The sequence below is a fragment of the Pseudorca crassidens genome, chromosome 4 (assembly GCF_039906515.1).
Source record: "Pseudorca crassidens isolate mPseCra1 chromosome 4, mPseCra1.hap1, whole genome shotgun sequence".
In the NCBI taxonomy this organism is placed as follows: domain Eukaryota; kingdom Metazoa; phylum Chordata; class Mammalia; order Artiodactyla; family Delphinidae; genus Pseudorca; species Pseudorca crassidens.
This window is the reverse complement of record NC_090299.1, coordinates 63230811-63254083: the sequence shown is the minus strand read 5'-3', so window position 1 is coordinate 63254083 and position 23273 is coordinate 63230811. Positions and strand designations below refer to the sequence as shown.

Below are 23273 nucleotides of genomic sequence, written 5' to 3'. Positions count from 1 at the left end.
ATAAAAATACAGTGTAGCAAAAAGTCAATCAATTTTCTATATTTTTCTATTTAGCACAGTGGTTACAAATATCCTTCTCCTGCTATATACAGCCACAAACTATGGAATCATCATATTCTGGAAGTTGGAGGGAATCTTAGAATTTCTCAAGTTCTTCCACCCATACTTTCCCAAGTAAGGAGCTGAGTCTGGAGAGGTTCAGTGCATAGTGTAGCTAGGTAGTGACAATTCTTTGTGATCACAAGTTAGTAGCAGTTGGGACCGGGTCTCAGGTCTTAGACTTCTGATACAGTGTTCTTTCCAGGACAGAATCATCTTCTAAATCTTTCCATTCTCCAGTTACTCTCCTGCCAACTCTAAACAGTTCTAATGATTGTGACTGCAGTTTTTCAACAACTGTAAGAAGTATTGGTTTCTGTTTCTAGTGCTCAATTGACAGCTCTGAGTTTTGCTATAGAGGCTGTCTTGCATAGAATTCCATCTGCAACTGGAATTACCCCGGGGGTAACATGAGGTTTCTGAGTGGGAATTAATTGCAATAGAATATATGGTTATTTTCTTTCTTTACTTTCCACAGGCAATTTATAAACCTTCAAGAGCTTGTCTGCTGCTGTGCGTGCTCTGTTTTCCAATAAGTTTTTTCACCCTGTGATAATAAACTGTTAATGTTGCAAAGCCCTGGATGGATATTATTTGCCTGTACATAATGGAAGGTCTGCCTTGCTTGCCTCTCTCAATCCAAAGATAGTAGCTCAAGATAGACCACAACCCAGGACGGTGCCCATAACTTTTTCAAGCTTCTGTAAACAGGTGGTTGAACCCTATTCTAACCGTCTATTTCAGGCTGTGAGCCTGGCTGTGACACTTCTCCATTTGTGGCACACTTGTGATCCCTGTTATGTTTTGGGAGTCAAATTCCCAATCACCACCACTGCCTGTTTCCAGCCTTGGAACCTAAGCCTCCCCTTATGCTTCAAGTTTTAGTTCTCTATCAGGTCCACCAAAATACTTATCTCGTTTTCAAGTATATACTGCTATTAGTTTAGCTACTATTACTTTGTAAAGTTAAAGCCCATCCTGACCAAAAATCTCCAAAATGTACCTGGAGAACAACTTAGGGATGGCATTCAGCTATCTTGTTATTGCATTTATTGGGGTTGTGATGACCAGCGGTGATGAACATATTTAGTCTCTACATCTCTAAAGATAGCTCCAATTTTTCCAAAGGGATTCTTAGAATGAGTATCAATATTTCAAACTTTCTTTGCTCTCCCTCATGTGCCCTTTGGTCATTGTGGGTGCAAATAAGAGAAAAATGCCAAGATTAAAATGCTTTTCAAACTTCCAACATATATCAGGGAGATAGTGCTTTGGGAAGGATCCCTGGTGTTCTCCTTACTTACTGCAAGTAATAATAAATCCTTCCTTCTCCTGAAAAAAAAATTCCAACATGTAGCCAGAGCCCTTAAAAAATACTAAGTTTCTGGCATTGGTGGTATAACTGATGAGGTTTTCAAACGGAAAAGGGAGGTCTGTTAGGGAGAATTGAAAGATCACCCTAAGATTCTCAACCCTGGCATATACAACATGCAATCCCCCACTTTTTTTTTTTTTTTTTTTTTTTTGCGGTACGCGGGCCTCTCACTGTTGTGGCCTCTCCTGTTGCGGAGCACAGGCTCCAGACGCGCAGGCTCAGCGACCATGGCTCACGAGCCCAGCCGCTCCGCGGCATATGGGATCCTCCCGGACTGGGGCACAAACCCGTGTCCCCTGCATCGGCAGGCGGACTCTCAACCACTGCGCCACCAGGGAAGCCCAATCCCCCCACTTCGAGTGTGGACAGGATTGTGAATATGATGGGATTCATTCCCATGATTAGGTTACATTATATAGTAAAGGTGAAGGGACTTTTCAGAAGTAATTAAGGTCATTAATCAGTTGAATTTGAGTTAATCAAAAGAGAGATCCTGGATGAGCCTGAACTAATCAGGTGGGCTTTAAAAGGGACTTGGGCCCTTCCTAAAGGGAGAGATTTGAAGCATGGGAGAAATTATTCTGCTGGCTTTGAAAAAGGATCGGAGGGCAGCCTCTAGGAGTTGAGCGACCCTGGCCAATAACCAGCAAGAAAACAGGGGTGTCAGCCCTACAACTGCAAGGAACTAATTTTGCCAACAAATTGAATAACCTTGAAACTGACCCTGAATGTCAGATGACAATGCAGCTAGCTGACACCTTGATTTCAGCCTGGCAAGTCACTAAGCAGAGAACCCAGCTATCTTGGACCTGAATTCCTGATCCATAGAAACTGTGAGATAATCACTGTATGTTGTTTTAAGCCTCCACATGTGTGGTAACTCGTTACATAGCAATAGAAGTGAATACAAGAGGGTCTACTTGAACTTCATTCTGATATTTGATGGGGCAATGTGTGACTGTCAGATCATCTCAGAGGAGCCCTGTCTCCACCAACCATAAGAGGGAAATGGCAGTAGTGATGGCACAATGATCCTGCTGGTCCACAGGCAGTTATCTCCCCAGGTTCTTCTGGATCAGTTACTGCACAGAGCCAGGTGAGAAGCACCACAAGTTTTAAGTGGTTGCAACATTAACAAGACGCAACATTTATTCGGGGTGCCTTAGGGAAACCTCAAGAGTAACCCCAAACCCAAGCACAGGCTAAAGATTAAGACACTGACTTGAGGTCAAATTAAAAGATGAGTGCCTACCAGTATGGGCTGGGACCTGCCATCGGAGTCACAGCCTGATTTTTAAGCAGTAAAGCCAGCATCATCTACTGGTTATACCTGAATCAGGTAACAAAATCTAGAGGTCTTGGAGCACAGTCCACCAGAAGAAGGCTGCACTAGGCTGTATATGTGCAAAGGTCAGATTACAACTGGACACTGAAAAAGATAATGCACAGTAAATTCAACAGGTAAGCCGCCAGTTGATGGATGGAAAACTTTATAAAGGTCCAGCAAAGCCCAAAGTCAAATGGTGAGGTGTAGTCGCTGACTGATAAGAAACAATAGCAAAGAGTCAGACCTACGAGGAGCAAAGCAGTCACAGGTGAGTGCACCTGTAAGTGTACCAAAAACACCTGCACATGACACCCACAGGGCAGCTGATAGCTGTCTTTACCGTGGAAGGAGCTTATATTTAAATTTTTAACGAGAAAGTAAATCCTTTGTCTATAATAGAACCTTCTGAAGCACCAAGTTCATTATAAGCCAGGGCAGTTCTGGACACCATTATAACTGGAAGCACCCAAAACACTGTACTGTTTTATGACATAAACCATGAGGAGAGCCGTATAATTTGGGGACCATATAATTTACTGTTCCATGACTTATCACAACTTCAGAAACTTTTAGACTGCACATTTTTAATTTTGGTTCAGAAAGCTGGCAATCCTGAGTGTTGCCAGAGGCAAGATGCATTTGAGAGCCACTAAATCTCAAACATTTTCCCTAGGAAGTAGGATGCCTTCAGGTTCCTGTCCTCACTCTTATGAAAAGACTCTGTCCTGTTCAAAAAACAAAACAGGCTCTTCTACTTTAATCTGATTAATTTTTCCATCTGCATATGTAATATTCATGGCATACCTGGCCTTTCAATTAGCAATAGAAAAAAATTTGCTTTCCAGGCTCTCATGCAGAGGGCAACGTTTATTTGACCACCATCTACTTCTTGCCAGAGCTCTCCTGATACTTGACAGACATGGAATTAGGAGAATGCAATCTATCCATTCTTCCAGGGAGTCTAAGTTCTATCAGATTAGGTATCTGGCCCTTCAACTGTTTGTGACCATGGTCCATTAGAGTGGGGTCAAAGACCTCAGCCCTGCTGGTTTTAGGAGTAACAGTGAATTGGACCAATTCATGGCCCATCACAAGATCCTCATGCCACAGAGATACCTTGAGAACACCTGAGTTAGATGATCTGCAAGCTGTGTTACCTGTGACTTCCCCTGTCCTGCTCTTCACTCTCTACCCTCAAGATGAAATGCTACGGCTACATTATCATAGACACGTTTAGGTTGTACCTTCAGTTTTCATGAAGAGTGGATATAAGAAATGGTCACATGAAGAATATTCTGACAAACCTTCACTGATGAAGACATTGTCTATTATATTTTCTCTTTGTATATGAGCCAATATGGGACATTTCTTCAAAAGTTTAATACAAGGAAAATAAATTTATCTAAATAAACTAAGTCTTGTTTTATCACTCAGTGAGACAGATAATCTACTGGTAGCCAAGAATCTTAGAGTTAAGGTCAATGTTCAATTATATTATCCTTGATATATATCTCCTCCCTACCTGCATATTTCTTTTTGTATTTTAATACCCTGTGATGAATGCCTTTTATTGAGATACCTCAAATCCTTTTAGGGAGTAGGCTATTTATATATTTTAAAATGTTCATGCGGGATGATAAACACAAAGCATTAAGGATATATTATAAAAGCCTAAATCTTATATTCTAAGATGCAATATAATATAATGGTTAAAAGCCAATTCAGCCACTCCTGACTTTGGATAATGTTTAACCTCTCTGTGATTCAGCTTCCTTACCTCTAAAATGGAGAAAATAAGAGTGCCTCCTCATAGGGTTATTTTGAAGAATAAATATATTAATATACAGGAAGCACTTAGAACAGCAAACACTAAAAACAATTTGCTCTTATTATGTCATGAGCTAATGTTAAACTCTATCAGTACATGGTATGATCAAAATGTCATATCCTATTTGGCTCCTGAACTTTATCCATTCAAACGCAATGTGTAATGCTTACCTACTGTGGCAGATGCTGATGAGAGCAGAGATTTGCCCCAGGAGCCCCAGCCTGCCCAGCCCCCTCCACGTGGAGAGGAATCCACGGCCTGCAAAAAACCAGATTACCCACAAGGTCAGCAATTTCATTCATCCCTGAATGGAAAAACACCCATTCATTTGAAACAAAGAGAAGATTTTAAAAAAATCACCAACAACCATATCTCATTGGCTTATAGTTTATAAGGGCCATAAAATATACCAGTCTACATTGCAATGTGTACTTTGGAACCAAATTGGTTTGTAGTGGTGTCGGCTTCTGAGGGCTTAGCTTGAGGTGAGAAGGGAATTTGATGTCAACTAAGACCCAAATCTCCCATTATCTGGAAGACAGGGATAGGGCTGTGGAGGAGAGGGAGAGATTTAGTATTTTAGGGTACACAGTGATTTGTTAAAACTCCAAAACAACCTTGACTCATGCAATTTTTACAGAACTAAAATAATGTGCTCTTCAAGGTAGGGTTAACTTTCAAAAATCTGGGGTGGTAGGAGGGAGCTTTGGCATGGATGGTAGTAGGCAAAGTGTCTAGAAAAGCATCAAGAAGCTTGGAGATGGCGAATAGCAACAGGAAGCCTTTTGAGGTAGACAACTTTCAAGGTGTCCACTCCACTCACAATGACCCCTGTAACTATATCTCTCACTGTCCCTGGGCTCACTTGATTCAAATTCTTTTTCCTAGGTATTTTGATTGGGACTGAGAGATTCTGGTTCAGCTTGAATAGAAGATAAAAACTCAGACAATGTGGGGTGACCATATTCTACCCACCATGCAGACTAAGAGTTAAGAGAAAGCATAGTGAGCAGAATCTTCTCTGAGATACGCTCAGAGAAACTGTTTGGATTCCAGAGAGCTTCTCAGCCTCTGCTTCCTGTCCCTCTTCAAGGCCCTACCGCATTCCTACTTTTGGGTTTTATGAGATTCCAGCACAGTGTTTCTCTCTCTTTTAATGTTTTGTTCACTGTTATGTCCACAGAGCATAGAATTCATGGCGTATAATGAGTGCTTAATAAATTTAGTTGTTAAATAAATGACTGAAATTCATCCATTTTCTTAGGTGTGCTTAGTTTCTGTTACTTGCAACCAATGCATCCTGACTTGGTGGAACCACAGCTTTCCCTTAATATCCAGGAATGCATTATAGAAAATGAGGAAAGAACACATTAGGAGATGAAGAATAACAGCTCTTTCACTCCAAGAAAAGAACGGAAGAAGTTAAGAAGGAAATGAAAAATTCCTACAGAGTTTCTAGATTCTATAACTTTTGACTCAAGGCTGGTCCATCGTCATCCCCAACTTCCTTCTGCGTGCAGTCTTCCACTCTTATCTTCCACTCTTGCAGATAAGGGTGGCCATGTGAAACAGTTTTGACAAGTGAGATATAAATGGGAAAGGTTTTGCTTTCATGATAAAATACACAGTTTTGTCTGGTGCCGACTCTCCCCTCTCCTTTTTTCCTGCCCTGAATGTGGACCTGATGCTTGAACCTGAAGCAGCCATTTTTGCTGCCATGAGGGAAAGGCCAGGGAATCACAGAGTCACTGGTCCTGGTACTGCTAAGCTACTAAACAAATGTGAGTTGTTGCATATCTCCATTCTTTCTGTTAAGTGAGAAAAAATTAATTGCTATTTTGTAAGCTAATATATGTTGGGTTTTAGTTACTTGCACCCAAATGCATTCCTAAGCGATTCACCGCGTAAATATCAAACATCATCCATCAGCAGAGACTACTGGTCAAGAGTAAAGGTTATGGAATTAAATTGCTTGGGTTTGACTCCAGGCTCTGCCACTTGGACATGTTAGTTACTCAAGTCTTTTAGCTATCACTGACTCATTACAAAAATGCAACCATAGGTATAAGAACCAATAACCTCACAGGGTTATTGTGGAAGTTAAAAGAAATAATTCGCTTAAAGCTGTAAGCATAGTGCCTAGCACATAATAAATACTCCAGAAATGTTAACTAGTAATAATAATAAGTAACTACATTTTTAACACTAAGAAGCAAAAGGTTTTGAAAGTTGGCTGACATTATTTTTCTGTTTGGAAACAATGAGAAGCTTGTTAACATGAATGGAAATACTCAAGATTCATGACAGTCTGCTTTCATTTTTGGTGTCTACATTGATTTACTTCACTTCAGCAATGAAGCCAGTGGCAATTTTATACCATCATGAAGACATATGTAAGTTGGTGATTAATATAGTTCTTTCATGGGACCAATCTCTACCTATGTGATTAGGGAGAGTTAATACACTTAGGGGTGACAGCTTCTGTCTCAAATTTACAATACGTAATATGCCATGACAGCTGGTAATTGACTAGCAAATGGAAATTAATGTTAAATGAGTCTAGAACTTTTTGCAGTGTGACTACTTCAATTGCTTTATTAATAAAGCTCCTTTGACATTGAGCTGTGACTTCCTGATCAGCTAAAAAGAATATTTGTTATCAATGGCAAATACTCAAATAACTAAATGTGCACATTTAATATAAAACCACAAAAACTAAATGTTTGACATGAATTATAAATATATCTCATCTTGAGTATTGTCTCCACTTTAAATAGCTTTAATGTCACATGCTTATGAGACTACAAATTAGGCAGCATGGATCTACTCAGATCTCCCATTTTCATATATGGATATTTTAAAGCTTTTTTCTCACCCTCACCCATGTAACCCCCACCTCCTTTACCAGAGAACTTCACATCCTAATTTACAGAGAAAACAGAAGCCATCAGATAAGAACTCTCTCAACTTCCTGTCCCTTCCTCATAAACTCACAGAAGAGTGACCTCATATTGTAACAGCAAATCAGACTTGGTTTGATCAAGAGGGATCTCCAAAACTCAACTGGAGATCATTTAAACATCTATAACTGTTGTGTGGTCCTAAGAACATGAAAGAGTGCAAGATTCTATCAAGTTCGAAGTTCTTTAAATATAAAAGACATTTATTTATTTTTAGGCTATCAAGTTCAAAGGTATCATTAGATAGAAAAATATGCACAAATCTTAGAATTCCATCAAATTCAAAGGCCTTTAACATTTAGATAGAAGATATATGTACCTCTCTTAAAGGATAAAGACCAACCTGGTTGTCCTATTTCCTTGGGTAGATCAAGAATCAGATACTGTGTATAACTTTGGTCTTGGGATGTGGACAGTAGGAGTTATGAGACCAAAGCCTTTTTAAGTTTTGTAACTTGTGACACAGCTGTTCTAAAAAGGGCCCAGTGTGACATTTGGGAGGATGTAAATTACTCTGGAGGCCTGCAGCTCTGTCGAAATATTTGCTTGAAAATGGCCTCAGTTATTCCCAGGTAATCTTCTTCCTTGGTGAGTATGCATCACTCAACTCTAGGAAGATTTAACATCAAATATGGAAAGGTTTAAAGCGTGAAATATGCTATTAATCATTTTGTGCATATTTGGTCTTTTCTATACTACTGATGTTTAAGGAATTTGACTGATTAGAGTGACAATTTTTTGAAAATCAATTTAAAATGAATAATTGAATTATTAGACTTCTGATTTTTAAGTTGAAATCTTCCTAAGTTTATGCATAATGTTATGCCACCTAAGGGGTTGTTTAGTCTACTCTATAAATTTAAGATTTACAACAATTTTTAAGTACTCAGCAAGATTTTGTTTAAGTAGATAAATGAGGTACTTAAAATGTATATTAAGTTTATAGATGTAGTTTAAAAATATTTGACAGTGTTTAAGTTGGCAAAAAGGACCAAGCATTAATCAAAAGCCCCTTGAAAGTGACTGTTCAATTATGTTAGGCTTCTAAATACAGTAAGATTTGTGAGATGAATGTAAATACTAGGGAGAATTGACATTGTGAATCTGTAACCTTAATATATTGAACACTAATTGTTTAAACCAAATTAAAAGTCTGAGTAGCTTTTTCTTATGGACAAAACACAGACTAGCCTACACCAAAAACCTATCTCAATACAAATCTAACTTTACTGCATCCCCAGTCACAATTACTTCCTCCCCTTCTATCATAACGGAAATGATATCTTCGTCTTAGTTGTAATTATCACCTCCATCTGAACTCCTCTGGGCCTGGGAAGGTTGGTTCTCCCTTTTTTCCTGGTTTTTCAACCTTTCTCTCTGGCTGCTTCCCACATTTAATGATGTGCACGATTCCTCCATCTTAAAACCAGCAAATGAAAATCACGATGACAAAATGTTTCTTTCGAACTTCTCTGGCTTCTGCTCCATGTCCTTCTTTCTTCTTCAACTCTTAAAAAAGATGCCTGCCTTCTGTATCCACCCCCTCCACTCCTCTACCCACCATGGTGACTCTCCCATGGTCACTATTTCATGAAACCATTCTCACCAAGATCACAATGGCTTCCTCATTGTCAAAGCCATGGACTCATTTTAGTCATTTTATTTCTTGACCTCTCAGTAGCATCAGAAGCTTAAGCACTTTTCAATTCTTAAAAGACTCTTCTCATGGCTTTCATGACCTATCTTTTGACTCTTGCTTTTTTTGTCCATCCCTTATTATGATGATTTCAGTTTACTTTAGAAAGTTTCCACATGCATATTGTGATATTATGGAAGCTCCTTAGATTAAGATACAACCCAACTGCATTCCAATAAAATACACACAGTCCAGGTGGTCAGCTGGCATCCTAATCAGGAAAGCCATACCTCAAAGGCAGCTATAATGAACACTTCTATTATTTGCATCTGTATTAACGTATGATGCTTTGCTAATTAGCATACTGAATTACAGAAATGGGCTTTAACTGGTAAACATGGTGGACTGTTGACTAGCATTTTAAATATCTGAAAGGGGTTCTCGATGGTGAAATTAAAGGTATTAAACACTTGTAGATGGTTAAATATATTTTAGAGCCTCTTCCTACCTTTACATGAATAGGGTGCAAGAAAGGGTTTTTCCCTGTACTAAATGATCTTCTATCCATCTCTGAACTCTGGAGAATTCTGGTTTCTGATGCCAGGTATAAGGGAAGAAACCCCTGCCCCTAGAATTCTAGACATTTGTGTTGAATGCACCTTTCACGCAGGGTAGTGGTCAAAGCACCTAAAAGTCCAAAACAATGGCACATTCTCAAGCCTACATGAGTTCTCACAAGCTATCTTTAACTTTCTTGTTAGTTAATGTTTAATTTTAAAACGTCAGTGTAGTATAATGTGATTTGAGATTTGATTTCATTTATAGAATGAACTTTGCTGGCAATCACAACTTATCAAAGAGCGATCCATGACCAAAGTGGCTTAGAGACAGGAGACTTCAGGGCCAGGTCCTTGGCCTCTGTTCTTTATTTATATATAACACCTGGGCAATCTTACCCACTCCCATTACTTAAATAACATCCAGTTGCTGCTGGCCTCCAAATCTCTCTCTATCCCCTGGGCTCCAGACCACTATAACCAACTGCCCACAAAATATCTTCACTTGATGTCTCATCTCATGTTCAATATGGAACTCACCATCTTCTCAATTTTACACGATTCCCGTATTAGTGGTTCCCAAACACGGGTCCACAGACTGACTGCAAGAGTATTATCTGGGGGAACTTATTAAAAATACAGAGTCTTGGCTTCTACTGTGATCTTGTGAATAAGAATCTCTCAGGCTTCCCTGGTGGTGCAGTGGTTGAGAGTTCGCCTGCCGATGCAGGGGAAACGGGTTCGTGCCCCGGTCCGGGAGGATCCCGCATGTCGCGGAGCGGCTGGGCCCATGGGCCGTGGCCGCTGAGCCTGTGTGGCCGGAGCCTGTGCTCCGCAACGGGAGAGGCCACAATGGTGAGAGGCCCGTGTACCACAAAAACCAAAACCAAAACAAAACAAAAATCTCTCAGCAGGCTTCCCTGGTGGCACAGTGGTTAAGAATCCGCCTGCCAATGCAGGGGACACGGGTTCCTGCCCTGGTCCGGGAAGATCCCACATGCCGTGGAGCAACTAAGCCCGTGGACCACAGCTACTAAGCCTGCGCTCTAGAGCCCGTGCTCTGCAACAAGAGAAGCCACCGCAATGAGAAGCCCACACACCGCTATGAAGAGTAGCCCCCGCTCACCGCAACTAGAGAAAGCCCGTGCGCAGCAACGAAGACACAACGCTGCCAAAAATAAATAAAGTAAATAAATTTTTAAAAAAGAATCTCTCAGGGTTTCTACCCTGAGAATCTGAATTTCTAACAAGCTTCCCAGGTAATTCTAATATACCACCAGATTTAGGACGCACTGCCCAATATAGCCATAAGGCAACAGCATCCACCTGGTTGCCCAAGTCAAAAATCAGGTGCCATGATGGAGAGAGGCTTAAAAGGAGAAATACTCCAACAGAATTGTAGCAAACTCTACTCACTCATTTAAGAGGCAAAAATCTATCATCAGCATGTCTTGGCCTATGTTCTCTCATCTTTGTCTCTGTTGATAGCAATTTTATTGCTCTTAAACACCCTGCTTTTCCTTTTCCAGGGACAGAACTATTGAGTGGTAGTCTATGTTTTCCTTTGAGAGTACTTTTAGTTGTAACATTGCGTTCTTTACCTTCTTCATAATTGGTCTTATGCACTGGTGTAGGACAGTAGGGATGAAATTTTTTTTACTCTGGGAAATATTTCTTGGTGCTAAGAATTTAGAGAAATTTTATCTAGATTAGATCTTTTAGGGGCTGATAGACTAGTACATAATAAGGTCCCACAAGATCTCTGGGAATAAATGTCGCTCCAGGCTAGCACTCAAGACAAACATCTCTGAATGGAAGCTTAGGACTTCACTGACTCCTTAAGATTGATTTGAGTGCTCTATCTAAGGCTACCTTGTGCCTGTCCTATCTAGTACTATAAGACATGCTATAGTTGCTTTTATGCAACACTGCCTTACCCATCTAGGTGGTAGGCGTCCTGAAGATAGTTGTACTACTCAGATTCTGGGGCATAACTCATGTATCCTGAGGCTGGTTGAGGCCTTAAAGGATCTAGTACAACCTTCAAAGTTCAAGTGAGGCTGGGGACCATCTCTTATGGATGTGGTAGAGTGGAGTCCTGAAGGAAGCCTTAACTCAATGGCTTCTGAGTCTGTACATCAGAATGGATGAGAAAGGGGCCCTAAAGACAGAAATAGCTTCTCTGAGTGCATCAACTGTGAACGGTGTGATCCTTCAAGGTAGAGGTGCCAGCTGAGTAGCTGGCAGAACCGCTGGCCCCAGGCCCCCTCCTTGTCACACCGCCCTACCTGCCAAGTTATGGCCCCCATGCTGGCTCAGGCAAAGGTGAAGCTAATAATGTGGATTTTAAGGGAACTCAGACCACTTATAGAAAAATATATACATTTAAACCCATTATCACAAAATCTAGTGTGTCCTAGATTATATAAGTTTACGTCTTCAAAGACTATTCTGCCAGGTTTTTTTTAAGCAGGAATTTTCCCTTAGAAACGTTTTTTAAAGGTGATGAGATTCTTTTAGGCTCAGATACACCTGGAATCAGATAGGTTTTGGAGCTTGACTACACCTATAGGACTTGACATCCCTCAGGGGATCTGTGTTCAAGATCCAAACAGCCAACTTGTAAAAGAACTTTTCATTGAAGATTTTTTGTAGAATTCATTATCTGCTGGATCAACAGAAAAATGGTTGTTTTCATCACTGCAAAAGGACTTCTTATCAGTGTCCAACAAACAGCAAATAAAACAGCAAACGAACAATGCTTGAAGATGAAGCACAAAACCAAATTCTTCTATATTAACCTAAGATACAAGGATAGGCTGCCACGAGAGATAGCAGAACCCCCTTTTCTGGTAATTATTTAAAGGAGACTATATTTGTACCTATTTAGAAGGGTTTAAATGGAACCTGGGTGAAAGAGATATATCCCTTCCCTTCAAGGCCCTTCCAGCCACCCATATCAGCTTTCTGCCTTCTTAGAACCAATATACTCACAAGAATTCCTCCTACACCCCATTTCTATCTGAGCTCCTGATGCAATGCCACACACACACATGCAGAGCCATGGCCCCAACTCTGTGGCTAATATTTGTATTTCCATCCAGGTACTTTTGTGATGCTTCATTATGAGGAAATGCTCACCTTTTCAAAGTCCTTGAAAGCTATCAGTGGTGCTGGGAGAGGAGGGGAGTACCTGTCTGCCAGTTGGCTCTCTCCCTGTAGCACTAAGGAGGTTTATAAAGTGCTTGCAAGAGCAGGATTCATTCGATTTGCTCAAAATTTAGGAAGATGGATGTGTAGGAGCATACTGAATTTTTTTGTGCTATCTTTATTGGCAATCTTGTTATAACTTTCAGAAGTCTGAAATTGGAATGTATAATCTAGCCTTCATGAGCTCACGTATTTTGAATCAGTGGAGCTTTTGTAGTTTCTTTAAGTCGTCTTCGGTCAAAATGGTGTGGCTAAGACATAGTGTCTTAATATGTATCAATAGTAGCACTTACAATAACAATTGGGAACCAGTGGTCCCCCAATAGAAAGACAGCATGGAGGGAACCCAGGTTCCAGAGTCAGGCATATAGGTAAATACAAGAATAGGGTATATCCTATTGGTTCTGTTTCTCTGAGAATTCAGGCTAATATACATCCTGGCATCATTATTTCTTAAAGCTCTCTCAGTGGTTGAAATGTTCAGCTAGGGTCGAGACCCTCTGGTCTAGGAGTTCCCTCAGGGGGGTTCATGGATGGCTTTAAAGGGTCTGTGATATCATGGAACTTGTAAACAAAATTTTACACGTATGTTTACATATCTGATCCAAACTCCCATCTGGTCCTCAAATGCCTTCCATGACGTTCCTGCAGAATGATTGTTTGCTTTTGTTTAAACATCTCCAGTGATGGGAACCCCCCCTCTTCCCTGAGGAAGCTCATATCATCTTAGAATAATTCTAAGAGTCGCTTTGAGGAAACTGTGGCTAAGAAGTTTGATTCTGAATAAAAGAATCACAAAACATTAGTTGGAAGGATACCTCGTGGTCTTCGTGTGCAAAGTCCTCATTTTACAGAGGAAAAACTGAAGCACAGAGAAATTAGGTGTCTTGCTCAAACTAACAAAGTTAACGATAGATGGAGGATGAAAACCAGGCCCCCCCGACCCCCTGCTTCATTCCCGTCCCTCACTGCTTGGAGCAGAGTCACCTCAAGGCGGTGATCTGTGTGGTACACTCCAGGAGAGCAGGGCTGGGCCTGGCAGAGGGAAGACTCTCATTTCCCCTATACCGTAGCATCCTTCTAGAAGGGAGGATTGGAGGACAGGGCCTCCCCACCCTTTCCAGTCCCCACATGGATGGAGGGGAAGGTGTCAGGAAAACCCAGCTTGATGGTCATACTGATGTGGAACCAGGTACCACCTGGGAGACACTGGTCTGTCTTATCGCCCAGAGAGACAGGTGCAGGCACTGAAGGGAAGCATGAACGTGTTCTGCCTCTGGTCCCCTGGACGGTGGTATGTGATAATAAATGAGTGATCTGAATGTTTAAGATCTTCACAGTAGATTTGTAAATATGTATCAAAATTTGAGTGATGTTAAAGAAACATTGACTTGTTTAGGGTGGAATCAGGTTCATTAATAATTTGGACTCATTATGTTCAATATTACAATATCTTCCATATACTACTGAGTAGCTTAATCTTACTGGGTTGCTTAATATCTCTGAGTCTGGTTGCCTCATCTATAACTTGAGGTCAATAATATCCAGCTTAGAACCTCAAAGAACTGTTGTATAGAGTGAATTACATAACATATAGAGTAGCTAGCAGAGTGCCTGGCACACAGGATGTGCCCAATAATTGGTGATTGTTATTATTAATAATAAAATAATTATCAAAATGCAAATATTATAATGACCAATTACTCTCATATAAGCCTTTTCTCACCACACAACACATCTTTGATGACAGAGGTAATGTCACAGTATATACTGAACTTCTAATCCCTACCCAAAGAGCCTGGCACAAATCTATGGCCATGGTAGTATCAGTAAGAACTTAGGTTGAACTGAGTCAAGTGAACCACTCCTACCGGATTACTCTGCTCTTTCAGGAGTATTTCGGATCCAAGTTCTGCCTCGAGGTTGACGGAGTCAATGCATTCAACAAGGGTATCCTCAGTCACTTCTCCATTGCGGGGGTGCTCCATGGGACCGGGGTCTTTGGGCTGCTCAGTGAGTCCAGTGTCAGCAGTCTCTGCACCCTGAACAGCCGCATTTTCATGTACATCTCCTCTGGGGTCAGCTGGCGTTAGCTCATTTGAAATCGTAGCTGAATCACAGTGCGCTTCTGCATCTTTGGGTAAAGTATCACTATTGGGCATGTTGGTGATTTCTGCTTTGTCTCCAGTGGCTAAGGTATCGTCACCATCATCAGACATTTTAATATCTGTCAACATGATTACAAACAAACATCTTATGCTTTAATCCGAATTGTTAAACGTTAATTCAAAGCCCTGAATAATTAAGTTAAATCTGGTGGGGGTAACCTTTCTTCTACCAAGAAGAAAGTTTATGTAACCTTGGGGTAGGTTGAATAATGGCCCCCCAGAATATCCATGTCATAATCCTTGGAAGCTGTGAATGTTACCTTATATGGCCAAAAGGACTTTGAAGATATGATTAAATTAAGAAGCTTGGATTATCTGGGTGAGCCCTAAATGAAATCACAAGTGTCCTTATCAGAGAGAGGCAGAGGGAGATTTGACTACAAAGAGGAAAAGGCGATGTGATGATAGAAGCAGAGACTGGAGTGATGCATTCTGAAGATGAAGGAAGGGGCCACAAGCCAAGGTACACTGGTGGCCACTAGAAGCTGAAAAAGTCAAGGAAACCATTCTCCCCTCAGAGACTCCAGAATTATAAGAGAATACATGTGTATTATTATAAACCACTATGTTGGTTGTACTTTGTTACAACAGCAATAAAAAACTAATACAAGCCAACCGTGCTCTCTTTAAACTTTCATGGATCTCTTACTTGGCATGAAGAAATAAATATGCATATGGGAACTAAGAGCATTATCTGTATCTGTGAAAGTACTTATTTAATATGACTTTATTAATTATATTTTTAGCCATAATGAGAATAAGCATGGAAAATACCTGAGAGCTTATAAAAAATATTTGACATTTGGCTTTGCAATGTGGTCTGAAATTCAAATTGAGAGAGACATACATACACATAAGTGTGCCTTGTTGGGTACCAGCCCATGAAGGCCTGGGCTATATTTGGACAATAGTTTAGATGGAAAAACACAAGGATGAAACAGAAAAAAAAGAAGCCAATATTAAGCCAAATAAGGAATGTAGCCATTACAAAATAATCTACGAAGCAGAAAACTCTTTATGAAGCTTGCAAGTTATTGCTATCATATCGAACAGTGCAGTTCAACAGAACTTTCAGTGATGATGAAAATGTTCTGTATCTGCACTGGCCAATATGGTAGCTAACAGTCACCTGTGGCTATTGAGCACTTAAAACGTGGCTAGTGCAACTGAGGAACTAAGTTTTAATTTTAATTTTAGGGAATTCCCTGGTGGTCCAGTGGTTAGGACTTGGCGCTTTCAGGGCTGTGGGCCTGGGTTCGATCCCTGGTTGGGGAACTAAGATCCCACAAGCTATGCGGTGCAGCCAAAAAAAAATATTAATCTTAAATAATGTAAACTTAAATTTACACAGGTATGTGTGGCTAGTGGCTATCTTACTGAATAACACATATCTAGAAGGCTTATTCAAGATGATAATTTTCTTAGTCTAAAATAAAGACACAGTGTTCTCACTATACAGGAAGCCAAGTCTCAGGAAAATCAGTGGGTATTTTTGTTGACCTCAGTGTTTACCAGTTGGTCAAATCTCTGGTCACTGTTAAAACCACAGTATATGGGAAGCCATTTAACATACTGGCCACATGATGGCACAGACTTAGAACTCACGTGCCTATGCCAACCCTCTTGTCCCCTCAAATAGCCATTCCCTAAAGTTGTCTAGCTATTTTCTTTTCTCTTGCTACCTTCTCTCCCTTGGTGAATCACATTCCTTTCTCACAGTTTTACACACTTCTATGTTGTGACTCTCAAATATCTACCTCCATTCTATAGAGACAGAAAGTAAATTAGTGGCTTCTAGGGGCTGAAGGGAGGGGAAATGAGTAATGGCTGCTAATGGGTATAGATTTCTTTTGTGGGTGATGAAAATGTCCTAAAACTAGATAGTGGTAATGGCTGTACAATTCTGTGAACATGTTAAAAACCACTGAACTGCACATTTAAAAAGAGTGAAGTTTTAGTATGTGAACTTTGTTATGTATGAATTATATCTCAATACACTGCCATAGAAAAAATTCCACCATTGGATAAGCAGTTCTAATCGTCAGCTGAACATCTCTTTCTATCCCAAAGGAAACCTGTTGTCTTGCCATTAATTCTAGATCTTCACTTTGACCTTTGTGTTTCTTTTAATGGCACCTAGATTTCTCCAATAACCCAGGCTTAAAATCTCAGAGCTGTCATTGACCAAACCTTCACTTTCTCAAGAATATATAATATCAATAGCTATCATTTACTGAGTGCCTATTAAATCCAAGCTCTTTAAACGTGCTATCTCCTGTGAGTTAGCTACGACGAGCTTCATTTTACAGATGAGGCAACTGATGCTCAGAGGTCACACTTTAAGAAACAGTGGCAGATTTGAGATCTGAACCCACGTCTGACTTTGAGATTGAGCCACGTTGGAGCCCTATCTGCAATGCCACTTGCCTCTTCTCTTACATTCAACCAGTGCTCAAATCCTAGAGGCTCTTTATTCAGAATCCATATCCTTTCTTTGACTTCTATTTTCCCTGCCATCACCTTCAGTCAGGTCCTCAATTTGGTTCATGTTGATGATTTCAATATTGGGGTTACCTCTCCACTGTTCTCCCTTTCACTTCCCCATCCTTCCCCACCCTTTACCTCACTGCTTTAATTACATCATCTCCTGCTCAGACATCCTCAGGGGCTTCCCACTTCCTATTGAGATGAAGCTACATCCTTCAGCTGCCATCCAAGGACCTCTGTGCTCTGATCCCACTAGGTTTACCTCCCACGATGCCCTTCCAAATCCTTAAGTGAGACAACATAAGTATGTGAAAAATGCCTGACATTCACAAAAGAACCTCAGATGGCTGTTGGTTCAGTATGTTGTTTTAACATATTTAAGGCCCATTTAAAATAACCGCCTCCTCTATTTTTGTTCTTCCCAACTGGATATAACTTTTCTTCCTCTGAACTTCCCAGAGTGCTTTGCATCTGTCTCACTTTGGAGGGTTACAATCGTCTTTGATCAGTCATTTGAGTGTTTTCCTACTATACTGTAAATTCTATGAAGACAAGGATCTTCCTTGTTTTGTCTTCATATTTTATATAGCACTTAACATGGTTTCTTGAATATAGTGGGAAGCTCAAGAAATATGTGTGTTGAGTTGTATTAATATTTTTGTGGAGATTTAAAATTAAAGTGTAATTTGGAATGAAAGCAAGCAGAAAATGTCTTTACCCCATTCACTACTCAGGAGTTATCTTACAGCAAGTGGTTCCAAATGACCCATATTGTCTTTCCTTTGTTCCTTCACCTCCCAGATAACTGAGTTAGAATGTCTCTTTTTAAACAAAAATACTTGAATTCTCTGATAACACACCTGTAAACAAGTCTACAGATGGGAAAGGCAAATAATGCATATTTCCTTTTAGGTGGGATATTAAATTTCAGATATTCAAGGTTGGATATGGTCTGTCAATGAGTATGGTCAATGCCTAGATGAAATAGTAAAGAGTGAAAAAGGCCACTGTACAGAAAAGGAGTAGTTACTGTGGTTCATGGGAGGGGGATGAGATTGAGGGAGGGTACTTGAAAAGCTATCATCACATGGAAACTTATAAAATCTTTATGAAAACCTTGAGTCAGGACTGGCCTAGGAAAGGGGCTGCCAAACTACAGCCTGCTGGCTAAATTTGCCTTCCCTCTGTTTTGGTAAATAAAATTTTATTGGAACACAGACATGCTCATTTTGTTTATGTACTGTCTATGGCTTCTCTAGTACACCAGCGGAGTTGAATAGCTGCAACAGAGACCATATGGCCCACAAAATTGCAAAGCCTAAAATATTTATTAGCTGGCCGTTTATAGAAAATGTTTGCTAACCCATGGTCTAGGACATTGCTTGACGGCCATGGCCTAGAGTTCTCTGTCCTAATTTGCCCTAACCCCGCCTGGGTCCTAGGGGCACAACCATAAGGAGAATGGGTCCATATTGGACATCACTTATATTCCCATTTTTTTGTTCATCAACAGCTGGTCATAGGCACTGTCTGATATCTTAATTTCTTTGTAAGATAATTTGAAAATCCTTATTGATCTGGATTATTAAGAAGTTCCAAGCTATTTCACTTCTCTATAAGCAGGAACATGAGAATAAACCTGGTTATGATAAACATTCATGGGTGAATAAAAAGCATTATAAACACTTTGTTGTATCTGCTTCACCCTCAATTGTTGTGATACTGTTCCCAGTGCTAAAATATTTCAGCACATACCATGTGACATCTATGTGAGTTAGCTGTATTTTATGCCCTGAGGGTGGCTGGTTAACATTTGAAGCGCCCTATTCAGGAATATACTCTCCAGGGTCTTTACTTACTTAGCATTTCAGATTCTGTAATGAAGTGTTCACCTTTTGAGAGGGTTCAATTATCCCTCTCTCTGATCGCTATTTATCAGGGGGTACTACTTATCCTAAGGGGTATTAAAAGCATTTTTCACTGATAAAATGGAAATAGTGCTTAAAGTGGATTGGCAAGAAATTATGCACAAGTGCTTTCAGCTCTTCCATTTCCAGGGCAGAAGATTATATTCAGTCCAGCAGCTATTGAACTTTGCAGTAGAGTTTTTCTAGTTCTTCTGCTAATTGCAGGAGAACATCAAAGCCTGATTAGAAGGTTAGCTGAGTCCTGCCACCAGAGCAGTCCTAAAAGCAAAGAGAGCTAGGACTTCATCAACCTACAAGAACAAGCTACATAACTGAGCCTGGTCGCTAATATACATGTGGGTGTGAGGCAGAACTCCATCTGAGAGGTGGATTCATAGTACAATCAGTCTTGGTAGGGATGTTGCACAGAGGAGCCCTACAGCCCTCATCCATCTCTGATGGCCAAACTGCCCTAAGTCAGCTCACCTCAATTGTGGAAAAATTATCGAACAAAACCTCTCTTCCCTGCAGCTGCTCTGTATTCAAGCAACAACATGAAGCCATTCCTTCAGAAACATGCCCAAAGTTCATCTATCAGGTGCTGAACCAATACTGTTAGGAAATATTTATAGACAACTTATAAATTTCAGAAAGACTATATTTTTACATCTGTTCAAATAATGAAAATGGTCACCATAATATTCAGCCCTACTTTAACTTCTAATTGTACATGAACTTCTGCCTGTTACAGGTCCACATTTTCCCTAAACCAAAACCAAAAAAGAATCCCCTCCCAAACCTTTTTTGTCCTGGTAGATCTTTGTCTACTCTGGATGTTATTATGACAGGAGATATGTAATCTTTTTTAAGGCGGTGCCCTTTTGTCTGAAGCCATTAGAAATTGTGTTCTAAAGACACAGCTGTTTCTATGCAGTGACTGTTGGTGTCCAGAAGGACCACAGCTGTGATACATGCTCTTTCCTGGGACAGCCCCCACCTCTGCCTGGATGCCCCAGAAGCAGTCAGACTTAAAATCTCCCGATTTATGGTTTGGAATGTTGATCGCTGCAGCCATGTCCTGTGGCTTTGATGCTAGGGAGCCTCAACCCACAGAAACAAGGAGGCTTCTTCAGTAGATTCCAAGGAGAGGAAGAGTGGCATATAAAGAAGCCTTTATGGGCTGGGAATAAGTTAGTTTTTCATGAGTAAATTCATTCATCACCTAGAATGCTCCCAGAACTATGCTAGGTATTGGAGCAGCAACATCATAGCTCCAAAAATAAGTTTAAAACGGAAGACATGGTTACTATCCTTCAGAAAACAAATAATCTGTTTTCATTTTATTCCTGGTCAGTGAAGGCCCAGGAAACTATTGCATCTAACATGAAATGGTTAAGTGATGATGCAAAACAGCACATCAAAGCAGGGAAAGATGTGCCTGAACAAGACTGATCTCATACATGGGAGAACCTTGATAGCGGCTTTGATAGTTATTCAGGCATGATGGGATAAGAGTATGTGCAAATGCCCAAGAATGAATGTAGATATTCAGAACAGATGCTGTGTGGCTGGACCAAGAGCGATATGGAGGAATAGCGAGGGATGGGAGGGATGGACGCTGAGGCGCAAAGAGCCATGCTCTGGTCCCACCATCCCTCTGTGGGCGTACAGCTCATTCTTGTTGTTGTTCCTCACTCCCTCCTACGTAGAGTAAGGCTGGACAAAATGATCTGGATACTTTGTTCCCCAACACCAGACTGCAGGACTGGAACCAGTCCATGATGACAGAGGAAAATGAGGACAAGATAGAGAGTTTTTCATCAAGCTAAATTTATTAAATGTAAAGCACTGCCTTCATCTTGCAAGTTTAGCCTTCGTGCTTTTCCTGGTATTAAAATGTCTTTCATTTTATGAAATAGTGGTGTAGTGCATGGATTTTTTTTTAATGATCTCACTTGGCAAAATAAGAATTTGGTAATACCATACCCTGTGTGAAATCACTGCTCCCAATTTCAAAAAGTGCCAGTAAGTGAAAGACCAGGAACAAAAACTGTGGATGACAGGCTCTTAACCAGGTTGCAAGAGTTTCTACGGTGCTTGACAAGTACACGTGCCCAGAGCCCAGTCTCTTTATCCTCCCGTCCGGCCTCCACGTGTCTGCCAGGTAATTTTATGAAACACGGAGAGGACCTACCTGCTCCCCTGTTTAAAAACCATTAGGTTTAAACACCTTTGCATGGCATCCCTGGCCCCGCACAATCCAGCTCCAATCTCTCTATCCGCTTCTGTAACTCTCAACACACCCGACACTCTTCCCTCACCAGATGCTCCATCACTGCCGGCACAGCTCATAAACATCCCCACCTCCGCTTATGCTGGTTTCTCTGCCCAGGATGCCCTGTCTCCAACTGCCTGGCAAGTTCCTATTTGTTTCTCAATGTGTAATGTCACTGTTTACTTTGAAATTTTCCTGAATTTGTCCCACTCCTTCCAAAGAATGAATTACTCTCTCTTCCGTGTTTTTCATGATACCTTGCATGGACTTCTATGGCATTTATAAGGAATATTTATTTCTCTGTCATTCTCTCCTCCAGAACTGTGACCAACAAGCACATAGTTTGGCTTTGGACCCTCTAATATTTACTGAACTGAAATATATTGTTTGATATTGATTAAAAAGAAACAACGTTCCATATAAGCCTGGTCTTATTATTATTTTTTTCAAACTGAATCCTGCTTTAATTGAAGCTTGTGGAGTATAAAGTCCTACAGAAACATTACAGAGAATCTTCTGGAAAACAGGAGTGACGACAACCCCTGTGGAGAGGCAGATGAGAGTAATTCATAGCTCACCAAGGCCTCCCTGTATCGAGATCCCAGAGTACCCAGAAGATCTCTTCACCATCTCAGTCCTGTAAGCCTGGTCTTATAAATAAATGGCTGCTTATATGGTCTGAATCCCTGAGATTCAGCAAGGTCCCTTCCTACCCTCAAATTCCTTCTGGACTGGCTCCGTGGAGCCTCAAATTCCACCCTGAAAGTTTCCTTCTTTTGCTTAAAGCTTATGATGTAAGGAGTTTATCAGTCTTTCCTGAGCTCAGGTTTTGATGGAGAAAGGAAGGAGAGAGCAGGGAATGGATATGGGTGAGGTAGGAAAGGAGCACTAGGCGGAAAAGAAAGCAGAGAGAGGCCTCTGAGGAGTAAGCCTGCCTCATTCTCAGTTTCCTCAGGTTGGCTGAGGTCTTCTGGAGTTCAAGAGACATTGATTTTAAAAAGCTACCTGCCTGACTCTCTCCGTGTTTAGGATGGGAATTGATAGGATCGGTAGGACAGAGATCACTCTTAAGATGATACAGAGAGGTCTCCTACTCTAGGAAAGGGCAGTGAAGTTTAGGCGCCTGATCTGAGATGGCTGGAAATACTCACCAGATTCCAGGGAAGAAGATGAGCCAACTGGGTGGGCAGGTTGGGGGGCTGGGGAGCTGGCGTAGGGAGTAGGACTCAACCTGGGAGCTGTGAATGGAGGTGCTGCTGGCTTAAAGTGTTGGCTGGGGTGGAAGAGCCAACACGGCCGGCGTCTGCAGGGGGAGAGATGATGAGCTTGGGTGGGAGGTCAAGGCCTGAGCTCAGTTTTCCGAGGCCAAGGGCAGCGAACCCCGGGATGGGACTTGCTTCCTCTGTGTCCCCCGCTGCGGAGACCCCGCAGCCTACCTCTCAGT

The 23273-nt window shown here is 40.9% G+C and overlaps 1 protein-coding gene across 3 annotated transcripts in view; it reads right to left on the bottom strand.

The window, feature by feature from the left end:
* The window catches only part of FAM114A1 (family with sequence similarity 114 member A1), a 62869-nt gene that overhangs the window by 39061 nt on the left and 535 nt on the right, over positions 1-23273 (bottom strand). For 2 of the 3 annotated variants that reach the window (XM_067735734.1, XM_067735731.1), the window contains 3 exons: positions 22981-23132; positions 14864-15219; positions 4800-4887 (listed from right to left, as the gene is read on the bottom strand). In XM_067735734.1, coding sequence (XP_067591835.1) covers positions 4800-4887; positions 14864-15211 — 436 coding nt within the window. In that variant the 5' untranslated portion in view covers positions 15212-15219; positions 22981-23132. Of the gene's footprint in view, positions 1-4799; positions 4888-14863; positions 15220-22980; positions 23133-23273 lie in introns of those variants that run through there. The other variant, XM_067735733.1, reaches the window with a different exon arrangement.